Consider the following 26,885-nt stretch of genomic DNA (forward strand, 5'->3'; position numbering starts at 1 on the left):
TTTGAGCATAAGCTTTTGTGAGCTACAACTTCACTGATGAAGTGAGCTGTAGCTCACGAAAGCTTATGCTCAAATAAATTTGTTAGTCTCTAAGGTGCCACAAGTCCTCCTTTTCTTTTTGCGAATACAGACTAACACGGCTGCTACTCTGAAACTAGTTCTGACTCTTAATTCATGTACAACAGTTTTACACTGATGAAACTATTGACTGCAATGCAGTTATTGCTGATTTACACTGCTGTGAGAAAAGAATCAAGCCTCACATGAATACTTTCCTACTCTATATTCCAGCTGATCAGAAATTTGTTGTTAAGCACAAGAAAATGGCTACATTTCTCATCCAGCTACACAAGTGTGTCACTACAATACTAATGATAATTCAAGGATACACATAATTTAATATATTTAAAAGAATGTTTCTGTGATATAAAATTGAAGATATCTTATATTTTTCTGAAAACACTCTCCAGTCCAAAGAACTCTTTTTGATGTTTTGATTGCAGAACAAATTATCTATTCTCAGCTCATAAGAGAAATGATAAATGAGGTACTTAAATATATTCTGATACCAAACAGCACTGAAATAGAACAAACAAAAACTGGGGAAGGATGGGGCATATTAATGGGGTTCTGCAGCAGAAAGGACAGGCAGCAAAACTAGACAATTTATTGCAAGAGTCTATAAGAAAAGTTAATGCATTCAGGTAGAGTTTATGGGCCTCCCAATTCTGATCTCAATGCAGCCAGAATCAACTTCAGTAGTTACTCCCAATTTATATTGGTGCCACTGAGAACAAAATCTGGCCTTTCCTATGATTCTAGTTTTGTTTGCATCAGTTTTACACCTGTAACTACATTGGGCCAAACCCAAAATACATTGGCATAGGTCCATTGAAGTGGATTTCCATCAACTAATTATCAGGCCCATTGACATCAATGGAGTTATTCCGGATTTACATCAGTGTGAGATCAAAATCAGGTCCTGTATGCTTAGAGCAACGTTCTGGAAGACTGAACTTGGCCCTACTCTGCTTACATTTTATCACCATACAGAAAGGGCAGGTCTACACTATGGGGGAAAGTTGATCTAAGCTATGCAATAGTAGCGTAACTCAAGTCGAGGTGGCTTAGATCTACTTATCGCAGGGTCCACACTAGGCTATGTCATCTCCCATTGACTCCCTTTACTCTTCTCGTTCTGGTGGAGTACTGGAGTTGACGGGAGAGCGATCTGCGGTCAATTTAGTGGGTCTTCACTTGACCTGCTAAATCGACCCCCGGTAGCTCGATCGTCGCAACCTCAATCTGCTGGTAAGTGGAGACAAGCCCAAAGAATTTGCCTATGTGCAGAACAATCCCTTTAATAACTTCCTCTAGCTGATTTGTTGTACGGGATGTTTGAGATCTAAGACAGTTACCAATATTACGTTATGGCATGTTATGTATAGTTTCCTAAGCCTGATGCTTTGCAGGTGAAACATCTTGCCAAGGATTTTCCAGACTGGAGGATGCTTCCAGAAAAAGTTTGAAGTTCCTGGCTACCTTACTTGTTTACACAGTTTGCAACTGTAAAACATTTTTATTGCAGCCCTTCCTCAGTAATTAATTATTTAACCTAAATAACCAATCTCTCAGGGATAGAACTTGAGAATATTGGGTGAAGCTGGCCAAAGTATGCATTTAGGTTTAGGAACAGTTGCATGGAAGACAGCATGATATTTTATTGAAATTTATTTCACCACAAAAGTTATTAAATTACGACGAATTGTGTTGCAACGTAAGAGCACAACATTCTCTATGTAAAACGGATCAGATTTTTTTAGTGTTGTTTACTTGCTGTAAAATTAGCTATGTAATGCAAAGCATGGAAAAGAGAAGTGTTTTAACTATTTAAGTGCATTGCCTTGGTTTTTTGACAATATCAAATAACAGAGGGACAATACAGAATGTTTTGTATGGTGCTACATTAATATTTTCCATGCTTTGAGAGACACAACTTGTGATGTAGTGCCTATATTAACTACAAAGTGTCATTTTATTTTCTGGTTTTAAGCTTTATAAAGGTTATTTTTTGTCATAAATGAGGTTTCTGCTTTAGTATTGATTTATGCTGCTGGAATCTATTGAAAACAATTTGTGGTATCCATATAAACAGAACAAATAAGGGGAAGTTATGAGACCAACATCAATTCTTTAAGTGCAGGTTCAATGTCTTGTTTAGTGTGAATGTTGCTGATAGCTTATTTTAATCAAAGTGACTTATTTTGTTGGGTTACTATATATATGGAAATGGTGATCTTCCGTCAATTTCCTTCTTTTTTTTTTTTAAAGATATGTGTCTTTTATACTTCAAACTTCACTTTTCCATTTGTCCAAATTGTTTTTATTTCCATATGACTGTAATGAATTAAATGTTGTTCTTTTAAGATATGTGCATATGTCTTTCTATAGAGCTTCTTCTTCTTTTTGGGATAACTAGATCATGTAATGAGAATAAACTTTATATTATAAAATATTTCAATATTTTTTCCTTTTTTAATTATGCACTTTTTCATTTTAAAAGTAAAGATACTCCTGCAAAGTAAGGGCTAAATGATTCTCCTCACCTCTGCAGAGGGAACAGAAACCTGGTTAGTCCAGGAAGTGGGGAGATAGCCATTCTTGGCATCATCGCCCACTCAATCCAGCATAATTACCAATTTAAATTAATGCTGAATTTAGGTGGCTTCTCCTTTCATAATCTGAAAGGCCCCCTGAGCAGATTCTGGGAGCAGAAACTGCCAAGGAAATCCAGGGAAATCTAAATCCACTAAGCTTTCATGAAGGTGAGGAAAGAGGCTCCATTGTCGAGTAGCTATGTTCGCTATGCGTTGCAGTTCTTTATAAATTCCTTTTTTATTTTAGAGTTGCCTTTGAGTGTTTTATTCTCTAAGGACTGGAATCTTGTAAACATAGTATCTTTAAATAAAATCACATAAGTCCTGATCCTACACATTTATGGACACAATGAATTTATAAATGTAAGAAGTCCCAGTGACTTAAAGTGAACCACTCACATGGATAAAGTTAAAAATATGCTTCAGTGTTTGAAAGGTTCAGGGACTTCTTCCGAATGCTCTTTACTATTAGCAAAATATTTAGGGGATATCTGTATATAATTCCAGTGCAAAGTAAATTTACTCCGATTAGCACATTTCTTCCAAAATTTAAAGTACTACTAGAATGACATATTCAGAAAAAAATATGAAATAAGAGAAAATATATTTTGGACTATCTGAATAAACCATTTTGTAGAATCTACACTTTTATTTCTTAATTAACAATTTACAGTAGATTTACAAACTGCATTTTTAATACTTGACATTTAAACCAGTTTTTAAAAATCATGGGCCAGCATTGACGATAATGGAGCTATGCAGATTTGTACCACTTGAGAATCTGGCCCAAAGAGAATATGGCATTTGTTCTAAAGTAAAGTAACTGAAAAACATCACAAAAAGGGAAAATATTCCTCTGGCAAACTGTTGGCAAGTAAATAGCTTTATAGCATGAATATGGTCACATTTATCTATAAAGTCCAAGGGTATACCATACATTGCATGTTTTACAAAGATTAGAAACTTCCATAGAATATATATTTAATACCATTTCACTTTGAATGGTGACCTTGGAGAAGGAGGAAAATGGTGAAAAATTGGCACTAGATACAAAGAATCACAACTTATTTTATGTTTAATATAATGATAATACAAGGCTCCATCAATAAAAAAATAACACACCACCCTGTAAAATTAGAGAAGTTAAAGATCAAAACTTGTCTAGCTGCCTTTCATGCTACTGTAATTAGCACCTTAGTTTGATCATTACACTTAGTTTGATCATTTATCAGTGCATCAGTCACCCTGGTGGCCATACTCAGATTATTGTAGAAATTGTTAGTGGCATTTGGTCAGGATTAAGTTCCTTATATCTATTCTTACTATAACCAAAATATACATGGCTCTACTAAAACATTTCAAATAACCAGCTACATATTTAAGGGTCCAATCCCAGGAACCCTCTCTCACAAGCGTAGTCCTTACTCATACAATAAGACAACAATAAGTTAAGTCTTGGTTTCAGTAAGACTACTTTTGTGAATAAGGACCATTTGCATTATAAAAGTTTGTGTTATAAATAAACTAGGTCACTTTGAGCATTTTGGCTTTACTTGGGTGCCTAAAGCTAATCACCTACATCCATATTTAGGCACCTAAACAAAATGACCTGATTTTCAGAGGTACTGAATACTATGAACTCACATCAACATCAGCTCAACATATAAAATAAATCAGGCCACTTTTTAGTGAATTCAGGTGACTAACTTTAGGCATTCCAGTGCAACCACGTAGGCCTTATTTTTTTGTGATGTTATCATTAGTACAGTGCCAAATCCTGCAGGCCTTTCTTAGGAAGACTAACTGAAGTTTGTGGGAGTTTAGCTGAGTAAATCATGCAGCTTTTAGGCCATTTTATGGAAAAAATGCAAGCATTGGTATTAATGCTCAATATTTAAACCTAGTCAATAACACATGGTAGACATTAATTAATAATTTAAGGATAGTAATACTTGACCTCTGGATTGTTGACGTTAATGTTGTAATTAACAACAATTAAGATGAAATTCTAAGCTATGTAAAATATTTTTTTAATGGATTTGTCAGCTCTGTTTGGTAGGAACATTATTGATGTGCTACAATGCAAAGAGCCAATAGTAAATATTATTTTTTAATTGAAAATATACTTAAGTGAATGTAGAACTCAAAGGTACCAGAGTCACAACACAGGCAACTCTAGTCCATTATCATCAGAAGTTCCTGCATAGACAGAAGCAGTGAAAATTTCACCCATATACCATCCTTCCAGTGTTCCCAAACCATGACCTGAAGTAGCTGTCTAAAAGGAAAAGGGTAATTTGGTATACATACCCATTCAGTTCTTGGTCTCTAATGACGTTTCCCCTTAGTGACAGAGTGCTGATTTGCTTATTTGTTTGAATTTTAGATATCTAGACTACAGAAGACGTTCACTAATTTTAAATTCATTTTAATGTAGTTCAAATTTTGGACCCAAGATACATGCTGGTCACCTTTTAACATTTCACATTTGCCATGGTGGCCAGTAAACAGTCAGCATTTACCAATGGTTTCTACACAATAAGAACTGACATACCACATTTCTCCCTATTTCTTAGGAAATAACTGTGGCAACATTATGATATCTGTTGTCAAATGCTGACTGTTCGAATGGTAACCACTGTATATGTAAACTTATTATATCTCAGAGTCAAGAAGTTCAAGGGAGCTTGAACCTTTTCTATTGCTGGTGGTAGCTGGGAGCCTGATTAAAAAGATTCCAGTCTATAAAAGGTAATGTTGTTTATGTATTGCTTCCATTATGCTTTATGTCTACTGTTTTAATAGTCTAATTCTTTTCAGTAAAAGTAACCAATTATAATGTAATATACAAGTCCGCACTTGCAACTTTTGCCCATAATGAAAAAGCATGCTGCTTTATTTAGTCTTTGAATCATCTTGTTTCTGCCTCCTTCTTCGGAGCTGCAGCTGAAGCTGAAGCTTGTTTGTGAAGAAGAACTGCTTCCAACCCACTTCCTCTGCCAGTGCTCTCATTTCAGGGGTAATTGTACCACACAAATTCTGCACAATTTTCTCCCACAGTGTGTCAGAGTTGCATATCTATTTATAAGAGAAAGTAGGCAGGGTTAATCTGGTTTAAACAAACATAGCCAGACCTATTCAATGTTTACTGACCATTTTGTTTGCAAAAACCCGGCATAGGGCAACTCAGCCCATTGTATATTAAGTTAGCTTTATATATAAGAATGTGATCTTTTGGCAAAAAAATCCCACAGACCTTCTTTAGGTAAATTTACAATAACTTCAGTACAAGTTTTGCCCAAGTAAGGACTGAGTCCAGGTTGTAGGATTTGACCCTTGTTATATGTCTTTGTTGGTCTTGTACATGGTATTATATATTCTGTAAATTATTGTCATGGTTTCTTTCAATATACTGTTCAAAAATATTTTCTCCATCTGTTGTGACAAAGAGGACACAGGGCCACACTGTCCGCTGATATATATTGGCACAGCTCCACTGAAATCAATGGAGCTGTGCCGGTCTATACCAGAAAATTTGGCCTATGTTATTTACAAATCATATCACAAATATATATACATGTGTTTGTGGTAAAGAAAAAGGGCCAAATCTATTTATTTGTGGTGTTATACTATCAGACTCTCTGGATTTACATCAGATTAATTTGGCCCAATGGCCCTATGCAACTGAAAGAAGCTTTCACAAGAATTGTGAGCTATTCAGTTCTGGAGATGGGTTGTGATTCCTGGGTGACGCTTCCCACTTTTGAATGACTGCATAAATAGAATGGTGTGGAAACAATCATATAGGTCATTATAGCATAAGCAGAAAGAGTAAATGAAGGGTTTTTTCAGGTATGATACAACCATCATAAAAGAGTAATTATTAGGAAGACTGGGTGCATCAGTATAATCATTATATCCAATCTTTAAAATAAGTGATCCTGGAAGATACTGAATCTGATTCTCTCCTCACATAAGTTTTACAATGAGTTTATTGGTACAACCCCTCTGTAGTCAATGGAATTGCACTGATGTAATACTACAATTTGGTTCCAATATCTGTTCCACTGCTGAGCAGTGGTGGTTATATTACCAGCATATTATATGCTGGGTTGTCTGACCAAAATAGGAAGACAGGGATCATGGGAAATACTGCTTCAAATACTGCTGAAAGAAGAAAAAGGGATGAATTTTAAAAGCTTTCCTAAAATTTCTGATTGATTGTTATATTTCTCTGTTCTGTTGTGCCTAGAAAATTGGTAATTGTATTAAATTGAAAATATTGGAGACAATCTTTTTAGTACTTCATACACAATATTAAAACATACAGTGCAAATCTCAATTCAATATTATTGTTTTCTTCTTTCAGTCACAGTGGATTTCAGAATATATAACACAACAGCCAGCTTTCAGTGTTAGAAACTTTGGTGAGATTATGCTCTCTATTACAGTGGCTTAAATTGGAAGTAACTCCCCAGAACTCATGGATTTACACTAGTTTTACACCAGTGTAAGTGTGAGCAAATCAGACTCTATAGTTACAGAACATCAGAAATGTTTATCTTCAGGTTTGCATCGTGGATATAGCTCCCTCTGGTGGTTATTTTAGTTCATAGAAAGATAAGTAACAATTTTTACAATTAAAATAATTACCTTTATAGAACCATTTAAAATCCACAAACAAGGTAAATCTAAGAAATCTACTGAGACTGTGATGGAAAATACCATGTTATGTATTTCAGTAAACACTGATATTTTGAAAAACTCGCAGTGCTTGAGTGGTGGTGTTCAGATTACGGCAACTGCAGTCATTCCTTACTTGATTTTATAAAACAGCTTCTTTTACACTGTCTTTGTTTTAAAATATTACACAGTGAAAATACAAAAGTAAAAATACTTTGAAACTGGCATTGGAATAAACCTACTAAATTCTGGACAGAAAAACATGATGAGATTTATGCTTAGAATTACCTGGTGAGAAAAGAAATAAACATGTGAGTATGCAAGCAAATAAAAGTGAACATATTTAAAAGTGTAAGAATATTTTTGCTGATAATCTGGGTCTTTGGCAAGAACAGGAAATAGAAGGTGGACTGTAGTAATAATGGGATGGAGGGCAAAAGATGGCACACAGCAAGAGCCACCAGTAACAAAACTGGATATTACATAGGAGTCTTTGCAGGATACTTGTGGCCATGATACTTAGCCAGAATATTTGGTTAGGACTGGAAATGAGAGGACGCAGCTACCTATTTCTTTAATTTATCTTGGAAAGGAAGAAAAAAAGCTTTGGGTTGATAATTTGGTAATGAAAAAGGGCCCTGCTGTGTCCTGCAAGGATCCATGGTTGGGAAAGAAATGATAAATAATTTACTACAATCTCACAGAAATAGCAGTCTTTTCATTCCCTTGAACACAAAGACTGCTCCAGTTTAGTGCTCATGGTCAGTGTTTCCTCTTCAGAGAAAATGAGGGGCAGAGTCATGGCACTGCCCGAGCCCTAATCATTGGGCCCAGTGATCAGGACAGTGTCCCCACAGGGGTAGTCAATAGGCAGACTGTGAGCTAAATCCAGACCGCCAGATGCTTTTGAACAGACCCCAACATCTTTTTATTTATTACTTATTATCATTGTTATTTTTTATTATTTTCTCTGGAGTCTGGATCTTGACTATACCTTGACCAAGAAATTTGGACCGTGACCAGAAGAAAAAAAAATTGACTATCCCTGGTCACCCAGTTCAAATATGGCACAGCAGCCATGTTCACCCTCCACTCCTGGAGGCACTGTATGTACATGAGGCAAAAGCCTCCAGAAGCTTTGGCTGGGCTGGTGAGTCTATTCCATTGCTTCTATTGCATGCTTTGCTTTACTGTCATAACTGAGCCCAATGTCCACAAGAATATTAGCATAGTTTAGAAATATTATTTCTCCTCAGTTGAGATTCTGAGTATCCAAAAGGTGAAAAAGAAAGGTTTTCTTTGTAAAAGAAAAGACCTAAATACTATTTGATTATATGGTCAATATTACATCATGCACTCACTGCCAGAGTGCCCATTCATGTCAGTTCACAGTGTTGCAGAGACTCATCCTCTTTACCCTCTTGTGTCCTGCATCTGCAATGGTCTGCCACCTCAATGGCCTAACCCTCTGGCCAGGTCAGCTCTCAGTCCAGTCTTTTTCCGGGGTTAGAAGAAACCATATTAAACGTGAAATCAAAATAACCACATGGATGTTAAAGTCCATAACAAACACTAGTCCTTCATAGAGACCCAAGGCCAATGTTGTCAAGGCTAGGCCCCTGGCTAAGCCAGGTTTCTTGGGTTAGGACACTGAAGATTATCTGGCTGCAAACTGGCCCAATAAAACTAGTCAGTCCAAGCCAGCTGACCCTGTCCTGGCCTCATTCAGAATTGGTTCCTAGTAAAAGCTGCCAGCCCTTTTCATCTGGCCTACTGGGCTTTGATTGGCTCCTGCCTGCTCCCAGCCCTTCTAGGTACCGGAGGACCAACTCTCACTGGTTCTGTTTGCAGCTGATCAAGAGACACCTCTCTATGCAACCTCTGGAGGTCTGAAGTCACTGCTCTTCCCTTCCAGCAGGGTACCTTCTTATGGTAGGATGTGCCAAGTTGGTGGGGCCTCTGGCAGGGGCAGCGAATACCTGGTGAAGCCCCTCATAGTTCCATATAATAAAGCACTCCACACCACAGGTGAATTCGCCTAACTAACTTTTGAATACGGTTGATATTGAAAACAACAATACTGATATTTTTGTACTGCTAATTGTAATTGATATTACATTATGACAAATTATAGCCTCAGCTGTATCATCATAAGCCCACTGACATCAGCAGGGTTGCATGGGTAATTTTCTTTAAAATATTTCTATGATTTCTTTAAAGTTGAGACTATCCATTAAGAATGCTTTTGTAATACACATGAGTGTAGTATCCTCCATGGAGCCTGATCTTGCACTGCTAAAGCCGTGCAATGACAGCAAGATCTTAAATACTCTGTATGCTATAAAGCATGGGTCCAATCCTTCAAATACTTAATACTAGGAATAGTGTTTATTACCTGAATAATCTTAAAGGTAGACATGTGTAAAGGATGTGTGTGTTAAAAGTGAACTAAATGAGGAGAATGTGCCAGAGCAAAACTAATACTTGAAATAAATTGTAAATGTTTTTTACCGTTTCAAATCTGTGTGAAACTTGAGAAAGCCTGGCAATATCTTCAAGCTCCAGAAAGGAAATGATGTACAGGAGCAATGAGTCAGGAAGCCGTTCCAAGAAGTCAAAGTTACCCCGGCACAGATTGAAGATATGCTCCAGAATGTTGGCACCAAAAATTACAGCAATTTGAACTGTGATTCAAAGAAACCCAACAAAGAAAGAGATTTGTAAATGCCTTTACATTCCCTCCCAATGCATAGGGATAATCTTACATGTATCTTCCAAAAACAGAACAATTCCAATTTAAAAAGGTAAGCAGATACATTTCTGGATATTTTCTAGATAAACAACACAATTCTGAAAACCCTTAGCATTTATAATATAAAATATAATATTCTAGTTTTGTTCCATGAACAGAGCTACCACAAACATCAATAGGAGTCTTGCATAGGATAGGATATGCTCAAAATTTGGACATTGACCAGCATACCTCTAACTCTTCTCTGCTCATTGCTGAACTTTGATGTCAGCAAAGCAGCAGCAACAAGACTTAGCTGAAACCTGTCCAATCCCATTTTGCACACGTAAGAGATATTAAATACAAGTTTTTTATATTGTGCTATGAACTAATGAGTAGATTTAGAAAACAATGAAAATTGTATTCATTTTTAAACTGGTTCCAACTTTGTAATTTTGTTGCATTGTTCCTGTGTTTATTGTTTTAAACATCTGTTCTTCAAAAAACAAACAAACAAACATGTTCTTGAATGTGCTATTTGTTTATTTAATTTTAATATGCATCTTTATTAGTGATCTGTAGTACATTTTGGAGTTGTGTTTTGTTTAAGACCTAATTACAGGAGCTCTGTAATTTAGATTTGGAAAGGGATATGTTCACAGTGGGCTCCCCTTTCATTTCAAAACAAAGCTGCTTTATTTACAGTTAACAAATTATTACAAATCCAAACTAGTTTTCTCAGATTTGAGCTATAAATTCTACTAAGTAAGGAGTGGTATGTATATCTTCTGGCATATGTTATACTCACAAAAAAATACAAATAGAATAATGGAAGCTAAGAGATGGAAAAGGCCAGATAGGCAATTTAATCCATCATCTGCCAATGTAGGATTTTTCCTTCCAGTATATTTTAAAGTATTTTGTCTAGGCTAACTTTAAATTATGCAAGCTATGAGGTGTTCATAATTCTCTTGAAACATTCTTCCAAAAATCCAGCAGACCTCACTATTAAGATTTTTTTTGGTTTATACTCAAACATTCTCTTTTTTAATTGCGTTCCTTAATTCGTATAGTACTTATACCCCTTTGTACCACCTCGTGTAATTCCTTTTCTTCTGTGGTGTTTACATCCTCTTTTAATACTTGTAAACAGCTAAATCCTTTTCAATCTTTCCTGCTAAATCAATCCCTCCAGTTTTTTAATTTTGTTTTATTCTTCTCTGAATTCTCTCCACTTTGTCTATATGATCCTGGTACTCAGGCACCTAGCAGTAAATGCAGTACAGTAGGACCTCAGGATTATGAACACCACAGTTACGAACTGACTGGGCAACCATACACCTCATTTGGAAGTAGAAGTATGCGATCAGGCAGCAGAGACCCCTCCCCCCGCAAAAGCAAATACTGTACACTATAGTACTGTGTTAAATGTAAAGTACTAGAAAAATTAAGGGGACGTTTACAAAAAGATTTGACAAGGTAAGTTAACTGTTTCTGTATTAGTTTCATTTAAATTAAGATCGTTAAAAGCAGCATTTTTCTTATTCATAGCAAAGTTTCAAAGTTGTATTACATCAATATTCACTGCATTTGAGTTACATGTCCCAGGGTGCTGCCTTCCAGTCCCTCCACCACAGGCTCAGATTGACTCAGGTGATAACTTTATTGACCTGGATGCAGTCTGGACCGTGCAGATTCCCCTAAGGCCCAAGCCTATTCCAGACCTAGTAGAGACAACTGACTGGTCCCCCTATCCCGCTGGCCAGTGGTCACAGAGACTGTGGCTCTGCATGTCACCATCCAAGGGCACCGAGAGATGCTGCTGGTTAGTGCCATTTGCTCCTTTCATTTTCCCCTGATCCTGGGTATTTCCTCCATAACCTTCTCATTCACTGGCATGAACTAAAGGGTCAGTTTCTTTTCAGAATATTGCTGGCTGCACTGCTTGATCCCAGGACGTAGAGAGTGCATAGTAGAACCCCAACAATCACAAGCCGGTTGTTGGTCCAACAGACTCACTCGTTGATCCTGCGCCTCAACTTCTACCCCAGCACAGTGATTTTGCCAATGTATTTGAAAAAAGAATGGAGAAATCCTACCCCCCCACAAGGATTATGACTGAAACTGGGAACAAAAATACCATTTGGTCATATTTATGCCATGTCTGAACCTGAACTGGTCGACCTTCGCACCTTCCTGCAGGAGAACCTGCCCAAGGGCTTTATTACAAGTCCACCTCACCTACTGGGGTACCTGTCCTCTTAGTTAAGAAGAAGGATGGTAGCCTCTAACTTTGTATGGACTACCAAACACTATATGAGGTCACCATTAGGAACTGATACCCCTTACCTCTAACTCCTGAATTACTGGACTGCATGGGGCATGCCTATATATACACAAAGTTGGACCTCTGAGGTGCATATAACCTTGTAAGGGATAAGAGGAAGGCTGCCTTTTGAACCCACTGTGGACATTTTGAATACATCATGAAGCCTATCAGTTTAACCAGTGCCCCTGCCACATTTCAACATTCCATTAACAATGTGTTCCAAAATATTCTGAACCAATATATGATATACCTGGACAACATACTTATTTTTTCAGACAGTGCTGAACAACACACTATGCTTATCCGTTGCATCCTTGGACAGCTTCGCCAACATTGTATCTACGCTAAGTCGAAGAAGTGTGTTTTTGGTCAGGCCTCCATTCAAATTCTTACGGTTCATCCTATCCGCCGAGGGTATTGAAATGGACCCTTGTAAAACGATGGCAGATCTTGAGTGGGCAGTTCCACAGAACATCCAAGAACTACAGAGCTTCCTGAGATTCGCAAATTTCTATCGGCGATTCATCCTGAGGTTTTCAAAGCACACTGCACCCCCCTATTGCCCTACTTCACAAAACTAGTAAGTTAGTTTGGTCTCCTGGGGCCCAACAGGCCTTTCAGCAATTGAAAGTTGCATTTACCTCAACTCCCACACTAGATCACCTAGAGACGAAACAAGCCTTTATCATTGAAGCTGACGCTTCTAATGTGGTGATCAGGGCAGTATTTTCCCAGAAACACAGCTCTCAGCAACTATTATACCCATGTGCCTTTTACTCCTGGAAACTCACCCCCGTAGAACAAAACAATGGTACTTTGGATAAAGAATTCCTGGTGACCGAAACTGCCTTTGAGGAACGGGGTCACTATCTTAAAAGGGCCCTGTACCCTGTCCATAAGAATTTAGAATAGTTGCATAAGGTGAAAGCTCTCATCCAGCAGCAACTCCAGTGGGCTTTGTTTTCTCATGTTACAACTTTGTAATCTCTTATTGTCCAGGAACGAAAAATAGCAAATCTGACACTCTGTCCCAGAAGGGAGAACACTACACTGACATGATGGGCTTGAACTCCAAAATCTCCAACATTCTTAAACCTCATAACTTCCTGGGTGGAGCCTCCCACCAAAATCTGCTTGCCCTGATATGACCAGAGGATCCCTTCTGATGAGCAGGAAGCCATAAGCAGGGAGTCCCACGACATCTGAGCTGGGACAACCTACGTGAAAGGGCACATAGGTTATCCCAGCTCAGATCCTCCTGGATCTCCAGGAATTATGGCCCAGGAAGTATGACTCACCCTTCACAGGACATTTTGGTAGAGTCAAGACCCAATGCCTAATTTCTCATCTTTCTAGTGGCCTCGCAAGTCACAGTGGAGGCCTACACTGCCTCTTGTAATGTGTGTGACCACTCCAAGGCATTGCATGACAAACCCCTCAGCCTCCTGCAACCTCTCAAGGCTCCAACTAACTCCTGGGCAGTCATCACCTTAGATTTCAGAGTAGAGTTACCTGAGTCCAATGGGTTCACAACCATCCTGACTGTGGTGGCAGGGATCGGCACCACCATGTTGCGCAACAGACACTTGACAAAATTACCGTATTTAGTGATCGACATGGTGGGGGGGCGGGGGCGTTATGTCATTCAGTCATTCGATTTTTTAAAAAATTATCACAGACCTCAAAATTTTTACCACGGACACTTGTGTCCATGTATGGACACGTTGCTGACCCCTGCATAGTGGTTCTCCTCACCAAGATGGCACACTTCAACCCCTGCACTCATCTGCCCTCCACCCAGAAAACCATCCAGCTCTGTATAGATCAAGTTGTCCACCTCCATGGCCTTCTGGAGTGCATCTACATCTCTTACTGTGATTCATAATTTCTCTCTCACTTCTAGCATGGAGTTCTCCAAAAGTTGGGCATTTGCTCCCATCTCTCCTCCACCTATCACCCCCAGTCAAATGGTCAAGCAGAAAGAACAAACCAAATTTTGGAACAGTACCTACCGTGCTACGTAAACGATCACCAGAATGACTAGTCCTCATTACTACCCCATGTGGAGTTTACATACAATAACACAGAACATGCCTTTACAAGACAGAGTCCCTTTTTGTCTATTTTATCCAGAATTACCCATGACCTCTCCGAACCAAGCAGCCTTACACTGGGTACAACAGATCCATTGGACCCAAGATGAACCGAAAACCTACCTAGAGGAAGCTACACGGTGTCAAGTGGAGTGCCCCAGGGGTCGGTCCTGGGGCCGGTTTTGTTCAATATCTTCATAAATGATCTGGAGGATGGTGTGGATTGCACTCTCAGCAAATTTGCGGATGATACTAAACTGGGAGGAGTGGTAGATACGCTGGAGGGCAGGGATAGGATACAGAGGGACCTAGACAAATTGGAGGATTGGGCCAAAAGAAATCTGATGAGGTTCAATAAGGATAAGTGCAGGGTCCTGCACTTAGGACAGAAGAACCCAATGCACAGCTACAGACTAGGGACCGAATGGCTAGGCAGTAGCTCTGCGGAAAAGGACCTGGGGTGACAGTGGATGAGAAGCTGGATATGAGTCAGCAGTGTGCCCTTGTTGCCAAGAAGGCCAATGGCATTTTGGGATGTATAAGTAGGGGCATAGCGAGCAGATCGAGGGACGTGATCGTCCCCCTCTATTCGACATTGGTGAGGCCTCATCTGGAGTACTGTGTCCAGTTTTGGGCCCCACACTACAAGAAGGACGTGGATAAATTGGAGAGAGTCCAGCGAAGGGCAACAAAAATTATTAGGGGTCTGGAACACATGACTTATGAGGAGAGGCTGAGGGAACTGGGATTGTTTAGTCTGCAGAAGAGAAGAATGAGGGCGGATTTGATAGCTGCTTTCAACTACCTGAGAGGTGGTTCCAGAGAGGATGGTTCTAGTCTATTCTCAGTGGTAGAAGAGGACAGGACAAGGAGTAATGGTCTCAAGTTGCAGTGGGGGAGGTTTAGGTTGGATATTAGGAAAAACTTTTTCACTAGGAGGGTGGTGAAACACTGGAATGCGTTGCCTAGGGAGGTGGTGGAATCTCCTTCCTTAGAAGTTTTTAAGGTCAGGCTTGACAAAGTCCTGGCTGGGATGATTTAACTGGGGATTGGTCCTGCTTTTGAGCAGGGGGTTGGACTAGATGACCTCCTGAGGTCCCTTCCAACCCTGATATTCTATGATTCTATGATTCTACAAGCACTATGATGCAGACTGCCGACAACAAGAAGGACCCACCTTTTCTGTAGATCAGATGGTGTGGCTTTTGCCAAAACATTTGCACACAGAGAGGCCATCTCATAAACTGGATTAAGAGTTCCTGGGCCCATACTGAATTCGCTGCTAAATCAATCTAGTTACCTTAAACTCCTCTGAATCCACCTGGTGTTTCATGTATTACTTTCTAAAGCCCCACTACCAGGCCATATTTCCTCACTGCTCCTCACCCCAACCCCCGCCAATACATGTTCAAGGTCAGGACAAATATGTTGTCCAAGAGATCCTTGATGCAAGAATGAAATGGACTAAACTCTGATATTTGATTGATTGGGAGGATTATGGTCCCAAAGAATGCTCCTGGGAGCCCACAGAAAATATCCATGCCCGAATACAGTAAAGACCTTCCCCAAGAACCATCCTGGAAAACCCAGCCCACTAATGGCTAGAGAGCACCCTCAGGTTGAGGGTGATGTGGGGGATCGCAGGTCTCAAATCTAGGTCTGTGGGTCTCTAGGCAATCCTCAGACCACTATCCACCACCCGGCAGCTCACTGGTACCATCAGGGAGTGTGGGCTGGTGGGTGGACCCTAGTTCACCACAGGCCCAGCCCACAAAGCTCCCAGTTGGAAGAGATGTCCATTTCTGACTCTTGCTTGATTTCTGGCTCTGACCTTTGGCTCAGTTCCTGACTCCAGTTCTGACCACTAGGTCTGACTGCCAATGTCCCAGTCTATCACACTGGTCTAGAATGCAGTTATGTGCAGATTTGTAGATCAATTCATTGGAATTACAGTTATCTAATTTGTCTGTTTTTTTTATACTATGCTCATCTAGCTGTCATGTGCACATAGTCAATTGTCTTCCCATTGATCTAGGTTATAAAACTGCAGTGGGCTCTGGTGCCAAGAATTTGCTTAGTAAATATAAGGCAAGGTCAAAGAAGTGGGTTTGCCTTTTGCTATGAAGGTTCTGAGGTTCTTGAGCATCCTAATATATTCAGGAGAGAGTTCCACAGTCATGGGCCATATGGCGAGAAAGTGATGTTTCCTGCCCACTCCTGAGGTTGAATAGTGTATTCAACATGAGACCAGGTTGCAAGATGCAGTTAAGGACTGACTTTCTTAATATTGATTACACGTTGGATAACCTATAACAGCAAAATGTTTAGGAATAGGTTTTAAAAGCAGTATGTAGGTCTTTTAGGCACAAAGGATATTTACTGAAGACCCTGGCAACAAAGATAGGAATCTGAGGAAACTCCTCTCTTTCCCAAATACTATCTGGCTAGACATTGACAGCTACTCAGTAGTCTCATCCAGTTAAAATGTCATAAGACCATACTTTGAACATGGCATTAATATTGTCATGATTCTTTTTTTCATAACTCGGTTAAAAAGTTGCAGTATACCCCCTACTGTAATCCTCTTTTTGAGGAAATTCCCTTAGTAAATACTGTAAAGATCTAGACACAAAAACAAAAGTGCTGGATAGCCCAGGTAATCAGACTCATGCATGACAAAGAGTCAACTCTTTATTAAAAAAAAAAGTCCACAACACGTATCTACGTCATGCTAAATGGCTAACCAAAAGGCTACAATCCAATTCTTTGCTGCTTCAATAAAAATGAGTTTTTATTACACAATGAAAGTTTCTTTCTACATGTAGGTATGAATGTTTTAACATATGAATTGTTTGTGGATGCTCTCAAAATGTCTTTAGCTGTATTTATTTTATTTCTGTAAAAATACCTATCGTATTATTTCTGCAGCTGATGGTGGCTTAGACATAAGGGTATGTTTGAATACCCTCAGAGCTCACTGAGATTTTCATGCCTAAGAGCAATTGATAGTATTTAGTGACTTGCACCAGTTGTTCATTCTTTCGGGGACTTAAATAGATTTTATCTCCTTCCCTTGGAATGTGAAGATCTAGAATGTGTGCCTTATACTATCTTCCATGAATGTACAGTGATGCTGTAAACCAGCCTTGAAAAAATCATAAAAATTTACTAACTCAGAAACCAAATCTACACTCTCCACCCTCCTCTCATCATCACTATGATAATTATGATGAGAAATGAATGATGTTACATAGCTGTAAAAAAAAAACACTCACTCTAAACAGATGGATAATTAGTATTTTAGAAGGCTGCAGTTTATGGTCTCAAAATTGAAAAAATATGTGTAAGGCTGTTTTGAGGTATTTCTCCCAGATTATATTATGAAACCATTTTGTTCACGGATTTTACACAATAATGGAGGCTTGTTAATGCTGCATACTATATGAATGTTTCTTTCGGTGTTAAGAATTGCAAGTCTATTTATATGGTTAAGAAAGTAGATCAATGGTTTACTACTATGCAGCACATGCACTGAATCTGCTCATAGATTGGTATGCACCTTTGTTATTACTACAAAAACTACAAAAGCACAAAATCAGCCTACAGCCTTAAATGTGAATGTACATGGTTGTCACTGACTTTTGTTACTACTCTATAGAGTTTGTAGACTGTAACAGAAATCTATGTAAACAGGAAGTATTAAAAAGGTTATTTTAAAATGACTCTTTCATAGGCTTTCTACTGGATGCTTTGAATGCCTGCATGGATTAGTGGCACGCATAATGTTTTATTTGCAAGGGAATATATTTTACCTCATGTTTGCTTGATAAGAATAAATCAAATGATTTTGTCATAACACTTTTTTTGTGAACATCTCTAAGCACTTTAAGTTACAAAAAAAAGCCATAAAATTAAAGACTAACTATGGGAAGGCAATGTAAAATGCTAATTAATTCTTAAACTTATATATAAACTTAGCTATTGGCCTAAAAGAGTACACTGTCAGCAGAACGTACTACATACACTGAGGGTCAAATCCTGTCCCTACTTAAGTCAGTGGGGATTTTTGCCACTGATTTCAACTGAAACTGACTTTGGCACAAATTTCAATAAAAATAATTAGATCACTGTTTCAACAACAGTTTTGGCAGCAAAGTTTTGAGCAACCTGTGAATATATGAGGGAAAAAGTAGCAAGACTTGTAAGCCAGGAGATGAGAAAAAGATGCAAAAAGGTCTTAGTATTTATGTGAGACAGCTGGAGAGGTGATCTGGAATAGTTCCAAGACTGCCAATGACTGCTTTAAAATACAATAATGGTTAATATGATCCACAAAGGAAAATTTGGTATATAAAAAAAGTGACCCTGAGATTATTATCTTTGGAAACAGGAAGAAACCTTTTCACAGTAAGTGGGACAAACTGACCTGGGCTTCAATAGTGATGTGATGAAGTTCAGAAACACCAGTAGTACTTTCAAAAGAAGCATGCAAATGCAATACAGATTAGATCCCAAGATACAACCTTGAATGGATCTAGAAACGTTTTTAGCAACACTAGAAATAGAAGCACCGAAGAAAAAAAAATGCATATGTTGGTAAGGATTTAACTATTTGAACAACATGCCAGATATTCCAATACATGTGTTTCACTGTGACATTAAACGGGTATTAAATGCCACAGAAAGGTCGAACAATATATACAGTGACACAAAACCTTTGCCATTACATATGCACAGGTCACTACAGAGCTGAACAAAAGCTTACTTATGGGTGCTAAAAGAAAAACAAATTACATTTGTCAAATAAATCATTAGGAAGTGTTGCTAGAATTCAGCTGTAAACACTGTTAGCAACTTCTCACAGGAAACAAAGGGTACAAAAAGGCTACTCATCATTCACACCATATTTCCTAGAAAGCTCAAGTTTTCAAAATTGATATTACCACTGTCAAGTTGAAACACTGTGGAAGACAACTGCATCTGAAGAAACAGGGATATTAAAAATATCAGCAGTAAAAGAGCTTAATATATTCAAGGACTTCTTAAGCACCTGCCAAGGATCCAATTAGCTATCAATTTTGTTCAGTTTTATTGCAAATTTGTCATTTACAAACAAAAATTTTTAAAAAATTATGCTATAACAAGAGTTAAATTTAAAATGAACTAAACTTAATAACTTAAACCAACTTGATCTGTGGTCTTGTTTTTCTTTCAATCTGAAGTTGATATATATTCCCAATTGCTTTCATCTTTCATCGTGGTGCTTGTGTTCCATCACTTGGAAGTGACATGTCTTTACAGATCATCATTCAAAAAAATGTGATAAACCTGAAGATACCATCTGTATTCAAGATATTTCTCTGCATGTGCACATCCATGACAAAGGAGCATCTAATCAAAAGTGTCACAGTTACAAGGTAACTATACCTCTGTCCCCTCTTGGTCTCTTTGAGTATATCTACAGAGGGATAAAAAACCCATGGGCTGTCCCAGGTCAGCTGATTCAGGCTCACAGGGCTTGTGCTCCAGGGTTGAAAAATCGCTGTGTAGATGTTCAGGTTCGGGCTAGAGCCTGATGTCTGGGACCCTGTGAGGATGCAGGGTCCCAGTACTTGGGTTCCAGCCTGAGCCTGAATGTCTGCACAGAGAGTTTTAGCCCCAAAACCCAAGTCTGAGTCAGCTGACCTGGCCATGCTGTGGATCTTTTATCCCTGTGTAGACATACTCTTTGAGTGCACTCCTTCTCAAATCTCAGGCCTTGAGCTGTTACCTCTCTTGGAGTGAAATCATGTGATTCTTCCACTCTTAGACCAGCCTTGAGCTGCAGTTTCCAGGTACTAACCAGGATTACCTCTGCAGGTCTCAGTTAGGTTCAGTCCCTGTTGTTCTGTTCCCTCCAGGACCTACGACCATGGTGTCCAATGATCAGATAGCCTTCTTTAAACAAAGTATTGTTTACATAGAACAGTGGTTTTCAAACTTTTTTCACTTGCAGTCCCCTAAAAATTTCAAATGGAGGTGGAGACCACTCTGGAAATCTTAGGTATTGTCTGCAGACCCCCTCGGGGCTCACAGGCCATAAGCTGAAAACCACTGTTCTATCGTAATTACAATCTGTTGTGGCTCCCTTAGACATAGTCTGTGGACCCCCAGAGGTCCACAGGTTGAAAAGCATTGATTTAGAACCAAAGCATTTCAGAGAAAAAGATCTTAAAACAAACAGATTATACACTTATCTAGTTAAGGAAGAGCCCAACTACTTCAGATGTTGCCACAGGACCTGTTTCTATATCCCTGAAAGTCTGTTCTCCCCAGGAACAGCTGAGAACTCCCCTCCTAAAGTCTTTTTAACTGTTTCATGTCCCTTTGAATTATTGTGGGAATCTGAAAATAGCATCTTAACCGATAACAACATTGTCACTATCTTGTAATCTCCCTGCTAGGATTTGTTGGAAGTAAGCTTATCTAGAGCTTGTGTTGCCTTTCTGCTTCTTTTTCCAACAGCCCCTCATTAACTGAAATGAATACGTTCATAGTGTAAAGCCCAATAACCCAGCAGAAGCTATTTCATTAACCTATAACATACAATATTTATAAAATTACAGAGCAGTGTTCCCAGATTATTACATAGAAGTTCCATGTCTGCCACAGTAAGTGTATAGTCTTTTTCTAAGTCTTACTCTGAAGAGATGGATCATCCAAGAAGTATTCATGAGATTCTTTAAGTTCCCCAGGCTTTGTTTCACGAAATTCACTTCTAAGAGAGATTTTCCACCATCTGAAAATTACCTATGATTGAAAAGAAGATATTGGCAAGAATTAACAAACATCAAATACTAGTGGATATAATAGTTCTAAAATTCAGGATTATGGTTATGTAACTACTATTTCATTTCTAAGTACGTATAAATTGTCATACTGGATCAGACCATAGCTACTCCCAATGGTCATATCTGATGCTTCAAAGGAAACAAACAAAAAAAACCCCAATCACCTTAATGCACCTAGACAAGTGTGAAATACTGTATATGCAGGGAATATTCTTTCTTTAGCCCTGCATGAAAACTGTTTATGCCCTTAAGCCTGAGGTTGAATTAATTATCTTGACTTGTATAACTACAAATATTCTTTTTCATTCTGCATTTAGCAGCAGATTTGTGTGTACCAAAGGATAAAATTTAAAATACATATAATGAAGATTCACTGTTTACATACTCTAAATCATGGGTTCTCAAACTGGGGGTTGCGAGGTTCTCAAGGGCTCGCGCAGTTATCACATGGGAGGGTTGCAAGCTGTCAGCCTCCAACCCAAACCCTGCTTTGCATCCAGCATTTATAATGGTGTTTTAAATTAAAAACATTTTTTATATATTTAAGGGGGGGGGTTGCACTCAGAGGCTTCCTATGTGAAAGGGGTCACCAATACAAAAGTTTGAGAACTACTGCTCTGAATGAAAATTTCAACTAAAAATGCTGATTATGATCTGAATAATGAAAGGCTCTGATGAAAAATGGGAGTACAGTTCACTAGATAGGTGTTTCAGAATAAGCAAATTAACAACCTTAAAATTAAAGAGTTAAGTGTTGACATTTAAATTGTTATCTTTATGTTTCAAAGTTGATACCCTAAGATGAATGCAGCAGTTCCCATCTCTTAGAGCTATAGTTTCCAGCTCCCTGCAATAACTACATCATTTTACATTCAATTAAGGGTTTTAAGGTGCACTTTGCAACAAGGGGGGGGCTAGAAAGATTTTTTTTTGTTTGAAAAACAATTAAAACAGATTATCGAGCGCATAACTGAGGCAAGAGATTAATTCAATGGTGAATCCAGTGGCCACGGAACTGTGAAATACAAGGCGCCCTGCTTAATAGTCATTTTCCTGGATCTCTTTTAAAATACTATGTAGCGTGCTTGAGCAGCTGTGTTAGACTCTCTCCTTTTAATATCTTATTACTATTATTTTAAATAAGACAATCCTCACAAATCAGGAAAAATAGATACCATACTGTTAACACTCAAAAATCAAGAGGCTAGCCTCTAAAAATCATAAGGTTTGTTTAAAAATCTTGTGATTTTTAAAAATAGCAAGTATTGGCTTCTTTTTATTTGCTTTCTGAGTTTTTGGGGTGCACTCAGTGAAGTTATACCACAGTAGCTCTACCAGTGCAAATCCATAGTACGTACAAAGCACTGACATGTACCAGGTACCGCTTACCCTGATTTGAAAAAAACCAAGTGTAGACCAGCTATAAATAACTGCCTTCTCTGTACTTATCCGATATAGTCTCTTATGTCACCCTGACTAGTTTGCTTCACCAGCAATGCCAGCCTTGACATTCCATTTGCCCGTCTTCCTCATATCTGTGCACATCCTTCCACAATTCCTTTTATATATGGAACACTGATCTTTCTTGAGTTGGAAGCTGCTACCCTCTCCTAATTTAAATCCCTCTGGAATACCCACTACTTCTGCAATACCCACAAGAAATTCATTGATTAGTCTTCTGCTTATTCGTTCTATGTATCTTGTTACTTATCTATTGTATTTTGTCTGAAATCAATTTCCTAAAAATCAGGGATTATGGGTGAAATCCTGGCCTTACTGAAAGTCAATGGCAAAATTCCCATTGAGTTCACTGGGGCTAAAATTTCACCCAATCTCTTTTCTCTATATTGAGAGGTACCTCACACATTGGTGGGTAATATAAATAAATAATAATAATAATAATGAGTTTTTTTACACACACACACAATCCTGGTCCTCTTTTTTTTCCTATTAGCATATACAGGCTGGAGGACTAATCTCAATCCCTACAAAACTTTCTGTTGACCTAGTTATCACCAGTCAGCGAGATGGACTACCTACACCGATGGGAGAACCCCGTCTGTCAACATGGGTGGTGCAGCTGCAACTGTGCTGCTGTAGTGTTTCAAGTGTAGACAAGCCCTTGGATAGACAGGATTCATTGTTACCAACCCATGAAGAAGAATGGAGGCATTTCACAGCTCCCTTAGGGTAAATCCTACCTCCTTTTTTCCAAGGTCACAAAAGACCTTCTTGCAGTGGAACCAGTGTGTTTTCATTATCCTGGGATTGGGACAGAATTAGAAAGACCTGTGCAGCAAACTGTGCTGCTATGAAGCATGTGGATTTGTGATCTACCACTCTGAGGATCCTCCAGTCACACGACAGCTCTTTAAGAAAAGGACAGTGAGTTTTGGACCTCCAGGGTTGCCTAGAAAGGCCCTTCAGGGTTAACAGCTGGTGGAACCAGGAAGACTTAATCTTTCAGCAGCTGGAAGGGTTGGTGAACAGGCGGCAGCCAGTCAGGGCCCAGCAGGTCAAATTAAAAAAAACTGGCTACTTCTATCAAATGGCAGTTCAATGGTTAAGTCAGGGGAGGGAGGAAGGAAGGAAGGATCTTCCCTCTACCATAACCCACAAAGCCACACTTTGTGTTTTGGTCACTGAGGGACTTTTTGATGTACTCAGTGTGACTGTAAGGTCCAGGCAGGCTAACCTGAGTAAGACGCTGGACTACTGAAAATTAGGTAAATTCACTTTGCAAGATACCCACTGGCTCAGGCAAGCTGGTGACAAGGCTTCAACAACAGCAGCATAGTGTCACTGACACAGAATAACCAGCAGATAATAAGAATTTTCTTTCCCTAGTCCACAGCCTAGCTCTTTGCTGTGTCCCAGATCTCTACCTTAGAATCCTTCCTGTTTCAGGTTGTGTGTAAGAAGATTCCAGAGACAGCACTCCATTACTTACAGGTTACTGTCACAGGCATAAAACCTGAACACTTATGCTTAATTTTCCATAGTGTAATCTAAATTTGGGTCTCTCAAATTTTTGGATACCAAACTTTGGACACCTACAGTTGATGTTCAGAGCTGCTGAGAACCCACAATTCCCACTGACTTGTCATTCAACTTTAATTTTATTTATTTATTTTTAAACAAAAGCTCAAATTGCATAGACACTTAGGTGAGGCCACACTTTCACTAGGTAATGTTTCCTTCTTGGAAATTGGGTGTGGATTTGTCATAGTTTGCTTGTATTTGGTAGATATTTGATCTACAGTGACAATAAATATGTTTAAACAAAAACTGAGCATATATATTTTTAATATCAAATCTAGCCATTCAAAGAACACGCATGATTTTTGCTATTTTTTTTAACGTACTGTGACAAGATAACCGATGGTTGGTCCTGCGCTTTTCTTGGGGCATGGGGGTGCTAAGACGCCACGCCTTGCTCCTGCTCTTGGGCGCCAAGGGCCCTGATAGTACCTTGGAAGGTGACAGAGGAGGGAAGTGGGGGAGGGGTCTGGGTTTGCTCCTCGCTCTGAGTCCCAGCCACTCACAACCCCTGTGGGTTTCTTACCCTCATCCCCCTTAGGTGGGGTTACCCTCGGTCCTTAGATGCTGCAGGGAGGGAGTCTCCCTGTCCTGCTGGGGCAGGGTCTCCCTTACTTCAACTCTCTGGTCTTCCAAATCTCACAACACACCTCCAAGCTCTAGTCCTAGTCCTAGTCCTTTCCCTTTCTCCTCCTCCTCCTCCTCCGACTGCCTGAAGCAGGGGATTTTATTAGGTTCCTGACAGGGCCTTAATTGACAACAGGTACTCCACTTAACCTGTAGCAACCCTCCCTAGTCAACAGGGAACCACATCTTAATTAGCCTAGGGCTTATATATTTCCTCTCTAACACTCTACCACTGCTCCCTGGCCCTCCTGTATCACAGTACTATAAGAGTATTGCCCAGTTGCATTTACTGGCTTATTCTGTAAGCTTCCTTTGGGCAAAATTTCACTATAAATAGCCAGTCAGGCTTAACTACAGGGTTCTTTTACAGAACACTTAATAGGTAAACAGAGGAAATACATAACTAGTTTTTTCACTTAAGCACACATACAATCATGGTTTAGTTGAAGACATAACGCCCATCCCCAAATAATATCCCACTACATTCCCAAAACTGGAGACACAAGCCAATCATCCCACAGGTTCTCTGCAATACAGGGTAACTACAAGTAGTAGTTGCCCCTTTTAAAGGAAAACTAAAGTAAACCCATCTTAACCGTCCTAAGAATCTACAAGTTGATAGGCTAAGAAGAAATGGCAGCCTTGAATAAACATATATTTTATAGTTTTACAATTGGTATTTCTGAGCTGAGTATTATAGTCACTCATCTTGCTAAAACGTCATTTGTGACACTGGGAGTGTAAAACCCAATGAGAAACTGTAAACCAGTGACCATTCTGCTTGAATGGTGATCTGACTATTTTAAAAACATTTAGATCTAGATTACACTTTTAAAACAACCAGAACTGCATGCAATGTTCAATATGTAGGCATACCATGGATTTATATATTTTCTGTCTTATTATCTTTTCATTTCCTAACGGTTCCTAATATTCTGTTTGGTTTTTTTGACTGCTGCCACACATTCAACAGTTGTTTTCTAAGAACAATCCATGATGACTCCGAGATCTCTTTCTTGAGTTGTAACAGCTAATTTAGACCCCATTATTTTGTATGGTATAGTTGGGATTATGTTTTCCACTGTGACTTACTTCATACTTAACACTGAATTTCATCTGCCATTGTGTTGCCCAGTGACCCAGTTTTGTGAGATCCTTTTGTAACTCTCCGCAGTCAGCTTTGGACTTAACTACCTTGAATAATTTTGTATCATCTTCAAAGTTTGTCACCTCACCCTTTTTCCAGATCATTTATGAATATGTTGAACAGCACTGGTTCCAGCACAGCTCTCTGGGGGACACCTCTATTTACCTCTCTCCATTCTGAAAACTGACCATTTATTTCTACCCTTTGTTTCCTGTCTTTTAACCAGTTACTGACCCATGAGAGGACCCTCTTATCCCATGTCTGATTAGTTTGCTTAAGAGGCTTTGGTGAGAGACCTTGTCAAAGACTTTCTGAAAGTCCAAGTATATTATATACACTAGATCGCCTCTGTCCATATGTTTGGTGTCACCATCAAAGAATTCTAATATATTGGTGAGGCATGATTTTCTTTTGTGAAAGCTGTGTTGATTCTTCCCCAACAAACTATGTTCATCTATATGTCTGATATTTCTGTTCTTTACTATAGTTTCAAACAATTTGCCTGGTACTGAAGTTAGGCTTTCCAGCCTGTAATTGCCAGGATTGCATCTGGAGCCTTTTTTTAAACATTGACATCATACTAGGTATGCGCCAGTCATCTGGTACAGAGGGTATGTTAAGCACCAGGTTAGGTACCACAGTTAGAATTCTTGCAATTTCACATTTTACTTTCTTCAGAACTCTTGGGTGAATACCATCTAGTCCTGGTGACTTCTTATTGTATCATTTATTAATTTCTTCCAAAACCA

The 26,885-nt window shown here is 38.9% G+C and overlaps 1 protein-coding gene across 1 annotated transcript in view; it reads right to left on the minus strand.

Annotated features, from left to right (window-relative positions):
- Positions 1-3,349: 3,349 nt before the first annotated feature.
- The window catches only part of FBXO36 (F-box protein 36), a 72,125-nt gene continuing 48,589 nt past the window's right edge, over positions 3,350-26,885 (minus strand). Inside the window, exons 2-4 of the mRNA XM_084639187.1 lie at positions 21,174-21,282; positions 9,852-10,024; positions 3,350-5,735 (exon numbers count right to left, since the gene is read on the minus strand). Of these exons, the coding sequence (XP_084495313.1) occupies positions 5,553-5,735; positions 9,852-10,024; positions 21,174-21,282 (465 nt within the window). The 3' untranslated portion in view covers positions 3,350-5,552. The remainder of the gene's footprint in view (positions 5,736-9,851; positions 10,025-21,173; positions 21,283-26,885) is intronic.

Source organism: Lepidochelys olivacea (assembly GCF_965140295.1).
Source record: "Lepidochelys olivacea isolate rLepOli2 genome assembly, chromosome: 9".
NCBI lineage: Eukaryota > Metazoa > Chordata > Testudines > Cheloniidae > Lepidochelys > Lepidochelys olivacea.